At 40.8% G+C, this 16003-nt stretch overlaps 1 protein-coding gene across 7 annotated transcripts in view; it reads left to right on the top strand.

Annotated features, from left to right (window-relative positions):
• ARID1B (AT-rich interaction domain 1B) overlaps positions 1–16003 on the top strand; it is a 336420-nt gene that overhangs the window by 279308 nt on the left and 41109 nt on the right. For 4 of the 7 annotated variants that reach the window (XM_075498938.1, XM_075498942.1, XM_075498940.1 and 1 more), the window contains one exon: positions 12225–12370. In XM_075498938.1, coding sequence (XP_075355053.1) covers positions 12225–12370 — 146 coding nt within the window. Of the gene's footprint in view, positions 1–12224; positions 12377–16003 lie in introns of all 7 variants that reach the window. The other 3 variants (XM_075498937.1, XM_075498939.1, XM_075498941.1) reach the window with 1 other exon arrangement.

Genomic DNA, 16003 nt, shown 5'->3' with positions numbered 1-16003 from the left:
ACGAGGCGGAAATGGGGAATAAATTTTTTAAAAAGAATAATAATATAAATAAAAACCAGAACTCTTTTAGGTGTTTTACATCCTAGAGCCTGTCAATTTCTATGCAGTATTTTCCAGTCTGGCCCTTTTGATCTTGAAACTTGGGTTTAAAATCCTAATTGTGATTTTAAAAGCTGCAGTTATGTAGCAGGAAGACTTGAAGTGCTCCAGTAAAACTTACCGTCTTTAATCCCTGAAGAGAGTATATATTTTCCATTGTTTTCCCTTTTCCCCCTAAGCTTGGAGGTGCTGTTCTTCTCTGCTGGGAAGTGCAATGGAGTGCAGGAAGGTTAAGTACTCATTCAAGTTTCTTTGCTTATTCAAACCAGGCTGCTTCTAGATGAAAGGCTGCCAACTGTGAAATCCCCAAAGTAAACTAGGCTAAGATAGGACTGGTAGCCATAATTGGAGCCAGTGCTGGGGTGTTATCTGTTGCCTTTGAAATAAGCCCCTAGCAGAAAGGCTCTTTCTGCCAGGTCTTTTATTTAACATTCAGTCACAGGGAAGGAGTTACTCCTGTTCGAATTCAGGCCATTCACAGTTCTCCAGTCTCAAGGTGTCTGGCCATTTCCCCTCTACCCCGCTCCTCGAACGCTCCCAGACTTCGGATTGCGTTTAGGGATCCTGATGGATCACCTTGAAATGAGCCCTATTTTGCTTTCTGTTAGTGCTATTTGAATATCCAGGCAGCACCTTTCAGTCCATGAAACTACATTTGGCTTCCAAAATCAAAAAAAAGTCCTCGTATAGTTTCAGCTGGGTGAAGTGGTATTGCTTCTTGGCCTAAATGACTGCTGTGTTTCTGTGAACTGCAAATAGCTGCTGTGCTTGCTCCACCTGAGGCTGGCGGCATTTCGGTAAGGGGTGGAATATTTTCTCTCTGCGCCAAGTTTCTGTGTGATTTGAGGGGTTAAAGTCCAAATATTAATGCTTACTGTAACTGTAATTTCTAAGGGAGCTATTAACCAGTATTGACATATTTTTCTTCAAAAGGGCCCATGCTTCTTCCCTCTTTGTGAGAAATAGTCATTTATATCAAGCTGATTTTTTTATTCTTTCTTTTTTTGAAAGGGCACTTCCTTTCCTCGTGTTTTGCTTTTCAAAGCAGAACCATATATGGCTTTTTTTGACAATGTATTAGGAGGAGGGAAGTACAACTTAGCTTATATGTATTTATTATAGTAAAGGGAGAGCTGGAAATCACACTTTTGTGATTTTTTCTTTAAATGGAGATGCATTTTGTAGATCAGCTCAAAATTGCCGATAAAATCGTGTAAGGATTGGAAGAAACTTTACATGCTGAGCTAACCAAAGCCATTTCTTGTGGGAGACTGAGAGAAATTTATTTTTATCTGGAATTTTGTTTTACTAAAAGGTAAATCCATCATTTTGGAGGCCTGGATGTCACTGTGCTGCAGAGCTCGTGCAGGCAACCAGTGATTTGGGGAGACGTTTTTTTCTTTTTTGGTTACTCATCAATCAAGTAGACTGCTGTATGCTGTTCATGCCATTAGAGATTAACCACAGACCTCAAGAGTCCTACTCCTTCCCTCCTTTGGAGAGTAACCATTCTTAAATTGTGAAAGCAGGAGTATGTTGGGAAGGAAAGGTGATTTTCAGAGTCATGAATGAGAATTTTCAGTCGTCTTAGAGACACTTCTAATTCGATTATTATTGTGTCAGGATTATTTTTCGGTTGATTTGGTTATTTAGGAGAGCTGTTGCCCTCTACAGAAGTACTAATTATTTTGAAACAAAATTGCAGTGTAGGACTCTGTGTAGTTCATTAACATTCTGCCTCAGAGTCGGATGTTACATAGAAATTCTGTATTTCAAAAGGTGATCTTTAGGGCATTAAGAATGCAGTACTTCATTAATTGTTATTGTATAAAAGTAAAGAATAAGGGAGGACTTTAGATTGAGTCCTCTTTCTTGGGTGGCAAGAAATGTTTCAAATGAGGAAACTGGATTTTCACACTGTTTGTCTTCTTGCCTATTAGCCAGAAGATCTACTAGTTTAAATCACAGCACTAGTCAGGGGGGAAAAAAAAAAAAAAAACAAACAGGAGAATAACCATCTGTTTAATGGGACTCATGAAGAAAGCTAATTCCATGACTGCTCTGTGTGATTTGGCACATACATTGTGCAAGTACAAGACTGTGATTGAACAGCCTAAGATTTTTGTGACAGAAAGGGAGAGACATAAAAAATGGTAGGAGGGTTTCAGGTTTTAGAGCAGTTTTAAGCTTTTAGGTTGTTTTACAATGGTGATAGTTGAGAGAAAATTAAACATTTATTTTTTTTTTTTTTTAGCAATGCTACCTGGGGAAATATGAGCGGGAAGAGCCCTTTACTTTGTTGGTGGAGTTCAGATGGGAGCGTTGGTTCTAACTGGACATATAAGTAACCTTGTAAGAATTATATTAAATGGTAACATAACAGCAATGAGATTTTTTTAATGATGTCCAGCAGATTCACTAACACAGTAAATACCTGTCGTAGTTGTCACAGTAGGTTTCAGGCGTCTTCTGAGCCAAAGATGAAGAAAAGAGCCAGCTGAAACCATGCTGACATATGCACCACATTGCTCTTGTGAAATGGTCTGGAGTGCAAAAGTGCCGAGACTGATGGTAATAGTGGTAGTAATAATACTGATAAACATATAACAGCTCCAGGCTATTGGGCAAAGATAGGTAAGTGAAAATGTGTCTGTTGGGAAATCCCTTTGGAGAACTTCCTCGCCATGCTGCTGCACATGCACAGTTGTGTTCAGTGTGCTGTCAGCCAGATGACATTTTACTATGAAAAGATACACCGAAGAGCTGGCATGAAACAATCAGGATTTTATTAGGTTTTCAGTTGGTTGCCAGCACAATGATCTCCGTGGAGCTGCAGTGGTGCTCAAAAACAGTGTGAGGATGTGACTGAACATTGTAAGAACGTGGTGCGAGGCGGCAGGAGGTCCACATCCTGAGGTGGAAGAGGAGGGGGCTCAGGGGTTGAGCCTCTCCCGAGGCAGTGCCACACCAGAGGAAATTGAATCAGTGAAACATGCAGTGTATCCTTAGCTTCCTGTAGATTTTTAGCACCATGCTTTGGTGACCTCCTGGCTGTTCATGTGCTGGGAACAGACTCTTACGTACTTTCAAGTAATCATTCTGGGAGAGAGTTCATAGGGCCTTCCGACTTTTTAATACAGCTATTTATAAACACGCACAAAAATAGAAGGTGCATAGCAAGATAGTCATATGAGTCATTCCCATTTGGATATCGAGTCACACAGGGCTAAATCACCCTTCTTGGCATTCTGGTTCAGCTTGACTGCATCATGCCATACAGGGCAAATTTCTTTTTTCGCTATAAACCCAGTTCATGCATGCTCCTGCTTGCTGGAAAGATCACAGCAGCCTTCTTTCACCCATCACACACTCCACTTGGGCTAAGAAATGTATCTTCTTTTAGTACTCAGATATTATGTCTGATGGGGACAGTGTGCAACCAGCTGCCATTAGAACTGCTGTTTAAATCCACGTTGTCAGGAAGGTAGGCAGGGGTCACGAAGAGCGGAGCTTCGATGGGATTACAAGCCATTTGACTTGGCCTGCTTTTCAGTAGTCCCATGTCTTCTGTCGCACAGCATGATACTGTATTTATCCAGTACAGGTTGCACTGAGTACAAAAGGCTTAGTTTGTTCTTATACAAATAAATTCAAATGTGGAGGTCTTGCTGCACTTGTAAGAATGCTACGCAATAAAGACATTTCAGGGCATCCCTATGGGTTTGAAGACTAGTGACCAAATACTGTGGTCACCATGAAATTCAGTCAAAAAAACTTTAATTAACACAAAAAGAGCTCTATAAGAACAAAATTAAATAGCTACAACCTAAAAAACACCCAACCAAAAAAACCCTACAGTATCTCACTAAATATCCTTCATGGTTGTCAGTCACACCCCCCTGTATCATTGGGATCAAATGAAGTCAAGGATTTATTTTTCTACAGGCTTGTGCTATGTTTTCCTCACTGTATTCAACTACTTTATTATTCTTCTGGCCATATTTTAGACCATTATTAATCTTGGCTCTCTTCCTCAGTTTTTGTTATCTGTAAAATGGGATAGAGAGATTTATTCTGATCTCAGCATGCATTCAGCAGTACAAATGTTGTGTAGTTGTGTTGTTACTGCATCAATATTAATGAATTACACATGCCTCTCATGTTGCTCTTCCAGTGTTTGATGTGGTGTGACACTCCTGCGCTTTATTGGGCTTTAAATGACTACCAAGTAGGTAGCCCGTTGGGCAGATGTTTTCACTGGAAAAATGGTTAATGCAATGACAGTAGCATGTAAACAAACAGTAAGTTCTGGTGGCTGCTTTTCTGAGGGGCTGAGCATTGAATCAGCCTGGTAGGAGCAACTAATTTTTAAGTTTCTTCTCCCTCCTTGATTGTTTCTTCGTGAAATCTAAGTAATGGTGATGATGCTAAAGGCACAAGTATTTGCGTAATCAGAAGAAAAAGAATATATTTAGAAAGGCTATTTCTGTTATTCTTCCAAAAAGTGTCTTACACAATAATCTTTAGATCAGCCAGACGAAGAAAACAGGCAGTGTGCTCGGTCAGACTGCAGTGGATTACAAGGTGATGTGCACTATCACATAATTACGATGCTAGAAGATTATTCCCCATTTTAGCATTGCCATTTAGGCCCGGTCGTTGGGAAGAATAGTTTGGTGTTGGTTCTGTGTGCCCGATGTCAGCAGACACACACACACGCATGCACCCTGGTACAAATCTGGATGCTTTTTCATTTATGTTTCCTAATGTTTTGTCAGTGTCAGTGTATTTCAGAGCTTTCGCCTCGCCTTTTCACGCATGCACACACACACAAGCATAAAATTTTCTTTTTCCTTCTAACCCGAAAAATGGAAAAAATCATGTGGCAGACCTGCAACATCACCAGCTTTCATGGTTGATTTTTAAAACTTTGTTATTGTGAATGGTGAGCTTCCCTACTAAACAAAGGAGGAAATGTAAATCCAGGTTAGTACACTTATAGTAGCAGCTAATGGGAGGGGAATACCTAGCTTTCAGATACAGTGATGTTAAATTTGTTTGTTTTATTTACATGGGAACTGCCTTTAATGCTGTTTTATAACTGCTCAAGCCAATATTCAGATTTCGTGTGTCTTGGCCTTTGCTAATAGCTCTGATGCACCAATGAACTTCCAGTCAGACCAAAGTAAGCAGTGTTGGTGTTTATTTTCCCTTGCTGTCTTCTCCCTCCTCCAGTTCTCCCATATCCCCTGATGACAGAAACAGTTTCACTTCTCCAAGGAAGCCCATAAAGTAGCAAGAAGGAAAATCCATAATAAAAGAGCATACATATCTGCATGCACGTGTTTATGTGTAAAATCTCTAGGGAGAAAGCATTCATGGGTCTCACTCCTGAATTACTCTCATTATAATAACCCATTTGGTGTCAAAGTATGACAGATTATAAGCGCTTAAGGCTAGTCCCAGCTCAAGACAGATTTAAATAAAGTACTTGTGGTTATTGTGCAGGTCAGTGTGTTTAAATAACAACCCCCCAAATCATACTTTGACATTTAAAAGAGAGAGGAAATATTGTCATGCTGCAGACCTGGCACAGATAAGCACAGGGCAATTTGGTCAGTACACTGTGATTTGTGAGTGCAGCCTAACGCAGTCATTTTCACAGTTTGTAATCAAGTAGCCACCTTAGCAGTGTGTCAGCATTAAAAAAAAAAATGTTCCTTTTAAAATGTTTACACAAATTACTCCCCTGAGGTGCTGCAGTGCATTCGCTGCAAAACTGATGTAGGTTAAAGATCTGGAGCAGAAATGGCAAACTTCCATGAGCTTGTGGGCCATTTTTTTTTTCACCAGCCAATTGCTCAGGTGGCCAGGTCACAGTAACAGCATAATTTTTCAGGTCCAGTGCCTAGGGCAGGATAATGGGAAGAAATCCCTATATTACTTGAGTGCTGTGGGAAGTGTCAGGAAGCACAGTGCAGAGGTGCCTGAATAGTAATTGGTGCAAGCTTGTGGCCACCGGGATTTGTGAGGTGTGACTCGGTGGCAGCTCTTCCCCACCTGGGCTGTGCACCCCATCCCATTCCCGTCCTTGCAGCACTGCTCCTTCAGCATCACCCCACTGTGCCACGCTGCTGGACTGGGGCTCACCCAGCTCCTGGCCAGGGTGGCCGCCTCGGAGCCTGGCCCTGCCAGGCACCCTCACAGCAGCGTGCACAAGCAGAGGAGCTGCAGGAAGGCAAATCTCTGGTAGCACCCTGCTTTTGAGGCTCCTCTGTGAATCCCTCCCTTCCTTCAGGCAGACCTGGCTGAGAGGCTCCACGTTCACGCTGGAGGGACCTTCCCTGTGTTTACCCTGGGAGTAGCAGCTCTCTGAATGTTCCTCCCTGCTCCTCCTCCTGCATCTCTGTTTCATCTCCCTTCTCCGGAGCACCCGTCATCCTCCTGGCCCTAAAAACCTTTGGCACCTAGTGAGGATGCTCCCAACCCTTGTTGTTCATTCTTCATTTCCATCTACTCTCCCCTCCATTTCCATCTTTTCTGCCTCAAAGTCTCGTCACCTCCAGCCCTTCTAGACTCTCCGCCTCTGAACCCTTCTTCTGTTCCCTACACGTTTCTGTGCTTGACTCGCTCCTGTGCTCAGTCTGCCACAGGGCTCATTACAGAAGCTGGATCATTTTTTCTGACTGCGTGAAGGACTTTGCTCCAATGTTACAGGTTTAGATCAAGAGGAGAGCACAAAGTGTCAGATGCATGCCAGAAAATCCACAAAGGTTGTAGAACTTGATCCCTCTGCACACAGCAAAAACCTGAGCTTTGAAATGTTTCCGTATGAAAAGTTGTGTCTTCATTTCTTGTCCTGCTGAAAAGCATAATCCATTTTTGTCATTGTCCATAGCTAAACCACACCTACCTCTGAGCTCAGTTTGTAATTAGTTCAAATTTGTTCAAATCTGAGGAAGACGACAGTAAAAGTTGCCTTCATCAGATGGCAACACTGAGGAGGTACTAAATCACATACCAGCAAGTATTAAACGCAAGGGCTACAGAGTGACTTCTGTGTAGCAGCCGGAGGCAACACACTAGCCTACTAGTGATTTCAGGTCCAATTAAAGGAAGACATCTCAGTACAAGAGACACTGCTCAGCAGCTGTGATCACCCATGTGTTCCTTTGAATTGTCAGTGCTCTTCTTTCTTAAAATTTCTTTGTTCTGCTTTTTAACGATGACCAGATCTCTCATCTTGAAATACATGGACTTCTGCATTACCTCAGAAGACACAATTAGATCTGATGCTACTTGTTTTGCAGAGAAAAGAGATTAAGTGCAGATTAAGCTTCAGGTAGATTGCAAATGAAGGAAACAAAAGAGCAGAACAGGACCTTCTTAAAAGAGAATGTTTTGAATTTGACCAGTTGTATTTTGGACCCAATAGTACACCAGACTATCAACAGCACGGTGAAGCTGACAATCTAGGATCATAGGGTCATTCCGGCTGGAAGGAACCTCACGAGGTCTCTGGTCCAGTCTCCTCCTCAGCAGGCTCAGCTGAGAGCTCAGAGCTTTATCCAGTTAGGTCTTGAAAACCTCCAAGGACAGAGATAGCACAACCCCTCTGGGCCACCAGATCTAGTGCCTGACTGTTTTCACTGGGAAAAGGGTTTCCTTACATCCAGTCTGAACTTCTCATGTTTTAACTCTTGCCCGTTGTGTCTCATCCTCTTACCATGCCCCACTGTGAAGAGCCTGGCTTCATCTTCTTGCTGACCTCCTTTTAGGTGCTGGCGGGCTGCTGTTAGGTTCCTCTCGAAAGCTCTCTCTGCCCCAGGCTGAACTAGCCCGAGTCCGTCAGCCCCTCCAGGGTGAGTACTCAAGCCCTGACCATCTAAGGGTCCCTCTGCTAAGCTCCAGTTTATCATCATGTCTCCTTTACTGGGGGATCCAAAACTGGACCTGATACTCTAGATGGAGTCTAATGAGCGCCGAGTAAGGAGGGGATGATCAGTTCCCTCCATCTCCTGGCTCTGCTCCTGGTCACACAGCCCGGGATGTTGTTGGCCCTCTTTGCTGCCAGGGCACACTGCTGGCTCACGCTCAGCGAGCTCCCTGTCTGCCAAGATGCCCAGGGGCTTTTCAGCAAAGCTGCTCACCCCAGTCAAGCCCCAACCGGCACCACTTCAGGGAGCTCATCCTTCCCATGTGCAGGACCTTGCACTTGTCCCTGTTGACTTTCATAAGGTTCCTGGCAGCACATTCCTCCAGCCTGTCTAGGTCCCCCTGGGTGGCAGCCCTTTCCTCGAGCGTAACAACTGGCTCTGGCATTATGCAAGTGCTGTGAATTACTAAATTGTCAACAGAGTAAATAAACCACAGAAAGCAAGCAGATTCCCCCCCTTCCCGTTTTTAATCTCTTCCATTTGCTGAATACTTGGAGATCTACTTGTAGCAGTAGAGCAGAAAAAAGAAATGTGTAGGCTTAAGTATAGTGTTTAAATTGACAGCATAATCCTAAATTTGTATTGGCCCAGCTGCTTTTTCTTCTAAATGGGGAAAAATATGTGATCTGGGATCACAGTATGGGAGGAGTTAGAGCTGGAAAATACCTGACAGGTCATCTAGTTCATACATAACGCAGGATTTCTCTGACCAGTACATTTTCTAATGTGTTGTCTGTGTGCAGAAGTGTCAAGTACTGGGGTTTCCTTCATTCCCTTGGAGGGTAACTGCATCTCACCATGAAGACGTTTTTTCTTTATACTCAACATAAGTGTTTCTTTTCCTAATTTCTTCCTATTATTCCTAATTATCACTTGCATCATCCCTAAGCAACCCAGCCATTGGTGTTTATGTGGTAAATGTTGTAAAATTGTATACTTAACTGGGTTTGTTCTGCTATAGAATTCACAGCCGGTCAGTTGAATGTTTGCCATTAGATGTCACTACGTGTACAGCAAACTGTTTTTAAAAGACTTGATTTTTATTTAGCCTCCCAGAAAAATGGAGGAGGGAATTGGGAGGTGTAGGAGAGAGTCTGGTAGTATGCTTTGAGTTAACTACTTCTTAAATAGTATGTTGGATATGCCTTTACTAAAAGCAGCACAGAAGGAAACATAAGATTTTTTACTTAACTCCAACAACCAACAGATGATTCTGTGACCTTAAGCATATACAAATATGTTTAGCAGCTGCTGTGTAACATATTTATAAGTGTTTAGTGACCTGGAGGTTAATCAAAATGAGTTTGGTGATCTCAGCTCAGTTCTTAATGGACTCCACTTCATATTATAGCACTGATGCAGCACAATTTGTCACAGTCGGCAGTCTTTACTCAAAGGAGGCCCACTGTGGAGTGAGAATTAAAGGCTGAAGTAATACCTGATTATTTCTCCCTAAAGAAACTTTCCATTCCAAGCCATCATAGAGCAGAATAATATGTGGAAGAGCTCTGTACTGTGCACTGCACCCAATCTCAGGGTAAGATAACGTTTATTCTTACAGGATGTCGCCTTTCAGTGTTACTGAATTAGCTCATGCATACTGCGGTCAGTGCTTTGATAGGGGACCACGGAAGGACAAAGTTCTGCCAGGGATGGTGCTGAGTCTTTTCACTTGATGGGCTCTTTCCACAGATGGAGAGCTGTGTCTGTTCCAAGTGCAGCATTACATGGGAGGATGCAAGGGAAAGGTATTGCCTTGACAGATGGAATTTCAGAATTAGGTTCTGCCATTCAGGTCTTTCTGGGTACAGAAGTGGTTTTTTTAGACTTCAGTTGTTTTCTTGCTGTCCTGGCCAAAGCTAGTATATTCCTTTTATTTAATTTCCGCTCTCCACCTAAACTAGAAATAGTTTCCTACTTTTTGATTTAAAGCTGTTGTACACCAGTATGCTTTCATGAGCTACAGTTGAGATTGATGTCCATAGTGGGTAACATGAAACAGGTTGTACCTCAATTTGAGACAATGAACAGCCCCACGGCTTAGAACATGTATATGCTATAGGAAGTAATAGTATTGAAATATTAGCAGGTAAGGACCAATTTCAGCTTACCTGCAAGGTGTGTATCTCCTGTGTATTTTTAAAGCAAAAGAAGGACATTGGAGAGAGAGATACCTGTAGAGACTTCTGTCTTTTCCAGAATCCCAGCCTCACTGCATAAAAGAACCTTTCAAAATCTATTACTTCTTTTTTAAAGTGTAAAAAAGCACTTGCACACTTTCTTCATCTTCACTAGTAACTTCACCCAGTAACGGAAAGGGTCTCGCTTATCCAGCATAGAAAGAACTTTTCAGTTAACTGCATTTGTTGAAATACAGCAATTTTCAGCTACAAAAGGGGGGTGGGGGTGTTTAAGATACAGTATTTACATAAGAAAAGCTTGGTTGTGTGACTGAAATCTTTTAAAGTTGTTGCCAAATGGTCCTGCTCTTCTCTTTTCCCTTTGTAATTTTCCCTTGGAGCATTTTAAATCTTTTCCCTCCACTACTCATTGCAAGCTTCATCAGGGAAATGACATCGTATGGCAGTTGTCTCCTTCATATCAAAAGAAAGCCTGTGCCTCTTTGCAAGAGTGAAGAAAAGTTTGTCTTCAGAGAGCAAAGGACAAAACTGACTTGGAAAAAGATGCTTTATTTAGATAACACGTTCTCGTTTCCTTTGAAGAAATTCACAATATGTCAAGAAAAATTAGGCCAAATAGTGCTTTAATGGTCTTCCTCCTGTACCTCCTAAAAAAGAAATCCATTTCTACCAGTTGCGTTAAGAATATGCCATGAGTTTGGAGAAGACAAGAAGCCATTGAAGTTATTCAGGGTTGTTGGTTTGGGGGTTGTCTGTTTTGTTGGAATAGTGTATATTAATGAAAAGTAGAATTTATACCAAAACTCCATCTTGCTACCAGGACATGCAGCTTTCCCTGCCTGTAGGATAAAATTAAATGCTTCGTTTTTCATGAGAAAAAAAGCTGACAGGTACCAAAGCTATGTAAAGGGGTGGTTGCTTCCTTTCTTGTCTCCTTTGTTTGGAAAACCAGCATAAATTTACAGGGGGTAAATTGAAGAAACAGATCTGAGTTTTGTATTTTCCTATGTAGGCGGTGAATATACAAGTAAGTATATTTTTGCATGTGTTTTTATTTATATATATGATTTTATATGTATAAGTCTGTATCCATATACATATCGTAATATGTGCAGTCTTCAACTATACCAAGACAAGGTAGATAATTGTATTGTGGATTAAAAGAATAAAAGGTTATTTTTGAGGCTGGATCATGCATTACATTGGGTTATTCTGCTTGCATGGATTGGATTATTTTCTTCCTTGTGCCTCAGTTTATCTATAGAATTTGATAGATCAAGTACGAAGCGTAATTAGGTACTTTTTAGAACTTAAGAGTAGATAAGGTTTAGCCTTCAAAAATATTTGCTCTGAAGATCTTTACATCTGAAGATGTGGAGAATTAGGTAAGGGCTTAATTCAGGGCAGTTTTTCAGACAAACTTAAGTCTCAGTTATGAAAGCATTATACAGATATGTGATTAATTTTCAAAACCAAAATAGTTCTGCTGAGGTTTCTTGTTTCAACGAAGTGTAGTATGTGTGTGGTTTTTTGAAAGATTGGACACAGACAGCACGTAGAAAAGATGAACCTTGTATTCAATGTGATAACATCAGATACAGAAATCTGAAACAGATTCTATGGTACCCATTTTTCCTCTGGTCATTTCACTGTTTTTTAACAGGTAAGGATTTCTATTACATGGTCAAAGTTGCAATTCAGTGGAATTCTTTTATGCCAACACTAGGTTCTAATTTTGACTCCTGATCACATTGCTGGCTACTCATAGGATAAATAATATGAGTTGTATTTTTCTGCTGATTGGTTGTGCCGTATAAAGACACCGTATACATCTCTTGAAATTTGTCTTCAGTCCAGTTCTGTCTCAGATATACAGTAACTGATTCAAGACTAATTCAAAGCTCCCCATGTCAGTAAAATGAACTAATTGCGTGCCTTCTCCTTAGCTATTTGCAAACAATAGGAGATGTACTCTGTGACAAACCACAGCATCTTCAGCAATGAGGTACGTAATGAGACATCGTGTGTGTGCTCTTTCTTCTCGTAGGCAAGGCAATTTTCCTGCCATGAATCAGAGCGGTATTATGGGATCCAGCTCCCCCTACACTCAGCCGATGAACAACAGCTCTGGCTTGATGAACCCGCAGGCTCCTCCTTACAGCATGGCACCTAACATGGTGAACAGTTCTACAGGTAATGGTGGGTAACCTTTCAGCAGTGGCCTTCCTCCATAAATCTGCTTAACCGTACCAGCGCTGGGCTGGTGGCAGAAGGATATCCTTCTTGATTCAGTTCATCCCTGTTGGGTAGTTTGGAGTGATTCAAAACTAGGCTAAGGTATTCGCATTTTTTTGCACAGTAACTCATACATTTTTCATTAAGTCCTTTTGCACAGCATGTAGATGAGTACAATGTTTTGAGCAGTTCCAGCAACACTCGGACCAAGTTTGACGTAGGTGTTGACTAGCAAGTATACGTATATTTGTGTGTGTATGTGTCTGCAAGAGAGGGAAGGAGAAAAACCTCATCTTTTAAGAGGCTGCTGTTGCTTTTCAGTGTCTTACTTCCTAAGATTGCAATTTCAGATATTTAATGTGGTACTTGTTTAAAAAAAGTTGTGCACCTGCTCTGACTTGAAGATGCTGTAAGTTGAGCACTTAAAATAATTACTCTGTTCTGAAAACATAGGCCATATTTACTGTTTCCAAAATTCATATAACCATATATAGGGTTTCTTTATTTACTTATTTAAATATCAGTATATGGAATTTAATCATAGCTTCCTTTTGCAAAAAAAGCGTATTCAGTGTAGCTGCTGGATTTATCCTTCATATTATGACTTGTGAATTTAGAATTATTTGCAGCTTTGTGTGTGACTGTGAAGACAGGTGAAAGTAATTCCGTGCAAATGTGCTTTATAGTCCGTATTCAGCTTGAACTCCTAACAATTATCCTCCATCAAGATAATACTTCAGTAAAGATCAATTCTTTGATTGGGGTGGGTTTGGATGGAGTTTCAGTGACCCTGAAGTGGGTCCTCCCAAATACTTATTCCAGTCATGGAGTTTCTGTGCATGCTTTACTGATTGCATTAGCCCTTTTTGAAATGTTGGGGGGTTTGAAGTTTTTCTGAAAGCTGGATAGGTTGTGCTAAGGTGATTTGATTTTGTTTCTTAGTTGGTTTTGTTTCTACTTTTTATTTCTTTAGAGATGCCTTACTACTTAAATTGTATCTTACCAAGAGCCTGTGTTTCCGTATCTTCCTCTCTGCCCTGCTTAGCTTGTTTCGTTCCTTCATCCTTTGCCTCCTTCCCTGTCTGTCCTCCCTGTCAATTTTATATGTCCCTGCTTCCTGGCAGAAAATGGCCACTGTGAGATTCTAGTGTCTAGTATGTCCAGAGGGTTTCTCTCCTCTACATAGAGGCTCCTGAGACACTTAACAGTGTCTTATTTTTCAAGAATATTACATTACATTTTTGGTTAGGAGAAGAAACAGAAAGGAAGCTGATAATCAGTAAGGTTTTTTAAAAAGAAAACAAAAGGAAAGAAAAGAAAAACCAAAAAAAGTTTTTTTCCAGTGCTGGCTTGGAAGCCATTGGTTAGTCCAGACAGCACACTTCACCGTCTGGATGAAGAGGGAAAAGCTATTGAAAAGACCATTAGATAATAGCTTGCTTTTCCCCCACCAGAGCTGTCCCAGGTAATATTATGTTTTGTTTGTGTAGTTATGTGTTTTGTCTGGCTTGCTGAAATAAAATTACTTCTGAGCATTGAAACTGTGCTATAAATTCTGTTTTGCTATTAGCAGAAGTAATTTTTCCCCCTTTTCCTTTGGCCCCCAGAGCTGCAAAAATAACCAACAGCAAACAGATGGCAGAGTGCCCTGCCTAAGAAGATTTATGTATTCCTAAGGAATAACCAGTTTAAAGGAAGATTCACAGAGGTTTTTTTGTTCAGATAATTCAGCCATTCGTTATTTCATACAGTGGAAATCTGTTCAATGCAAGGCCATTTATCCTAGCAGTCTTTTGTATGGGGTAGTCATATTCTTTTTATTGTGTTATGCATTCTGAAATATTGGATTTTTAATAATTTAAACATTTATCAGGGTTTTTTCTGCCAGTGCATTTGTGAGGTTTTCTTTTGTTCCAGTTTTATTAATTCAAAGATTACCCAATGGAAAGTAAGTATGAGATGAACTAGAGGAGTTCAGTGCACCTCTTTTCCTCTGTGTATGAGCAGACATGCATCTAGATTGCACTATATTGCTTTATGCAGCCTCCAAGAGCACACAGATGGTGTTGGTACAGGGGAAACAAAAAGAGAGAATTAGGTGTGAATATACTGCTGGAGGCACATGCAGTGGGAGTGCTGCATTTCCCTCTGTCCTGACTCATCCTTCCGCTTGGGTCAAAGAAATTAAGGGCTGAGCTTAAGACAAGCATAAATACAGTACTTAAAATGATAATGTCTTGAGCTGGGGCAGCACTTCGGGTCAGCTCTGGCCCTGCGTTCCATGAGGTGCATTTGATGGGGTGGAGAACCTGCAGGTGATAGCTACTTACAGGCTTGAAAATGGCATTTTCTGTGACACAAAGACCAGTCCAGCTATCTGGCTCTTGAGCCTTTTTGCCACTAGTGTAAAGTCACACATCTATCGGATAAAACAGGGTTCAGTCCATGTTTAGGGCCAAAAACAAATGCAACTGAGTGGCTGCTGATGGAGTCAAGTGTGGGCATTAGTTAACTTGCTCACATGCACTGAGCACGAACAGCTGTAGTTTCAGTTAAAGGCCAATGAAAAACTAAGGTAAGCGATAGGGAGAAGTTGGTTTCTTGGTTGTCTGGGGTTTGGGGAGTGCAGTTGTGTTGCCTGTTTTGAGGGAGGAAGGTAGGTTTTGGTTATATTCATTTTAATCAAATGCACTTCTAGGTTTTACTCTCTAAAATAGAGGAAGATTGTTGATGCTGTTTTGGAATTGGTTTCATGTGGTTTTGCAGCTTCAGCACAGCTAAGTATAACACTGGTTTTACCACACATTTTTATTAGTATTTATGACTCCCTATTACCAGTTGATCCTTTTTATTCTTTAGTTTTTTTAATTAATGTCACAATTGAAAGGAAAATGGTGTTGCAGTTCTGCATCCTGGTACTTCAACAGTGACTGTGGATTAAACAACAGATCACCAGCTTCTGCTGATGTACACCAGTTTAGGAACAGAGAAATTATGAGATCAAAGCAGATAGATCCTTCTGATAGAGTATCCCTTCTGATAGAGTATCCCATCCATAACAATACCGAAAGCTTCAAGAAAAAGTGCCTGAATCCCTTCACAATTACAGAAACAACTGCCATTCAGAAAAATTGTGTAACTTCCACTGTCCTTTTTCTTTATATGAGTTCACATTTCCCATATATGTTTTAGATTTTTCCCCCTATTTTTTAAATTCAAGCTTTAAAAATACATATAATAAAAGGAAACTTGCAAAACTCAACATAAATAAAATAGTAATTTCATGCTGTGAGCCTTGTTAATTCTAGCGAAAATTATCTTTAAAAATATGTAATATGGAGTTTGGATCTTAGAGATTTCCGTATTGTGCTTGCACAGAAACTGGCACTCATAATCGCTGCTACCTTTGGAGGTGAACAAAACAATAAAAAGGCATTAATCTCCTTACTGCCACAAAGATCCTTTCCTAATTTCACTACCTCTGTCCTACTGAAACCTTCCATTTTCTGGGTGTTATTATTCCCAATGAATTTTTAACATCGTAATAGTTTACATAAAACATGAAGTTCTAGGAAAAGTTATTTGCACTAA

Source organism: Mycteria americana, chromosome 3, assembly GCF_035582795.1.
Source record: "Mycteria americana isolate JAX WOST 10 ecotype Jacksonville Zoo and Gardens chromosome 3, USCA_MyAme_1.0, whole genome shotgun sequence".
In the NCBI taxonomy this organism is placed as follows: Eukaryota; Metazoa; Chordata; class Aves; order Ciconiiformes; family Ciconiidae; genus Mycteria; species Mycteria americana.
The sequence above is the reverse complement of the archived record's forward strand: the minus strand, read 5'-3'. Positions and strand labels throughout refer to the sequence as shown.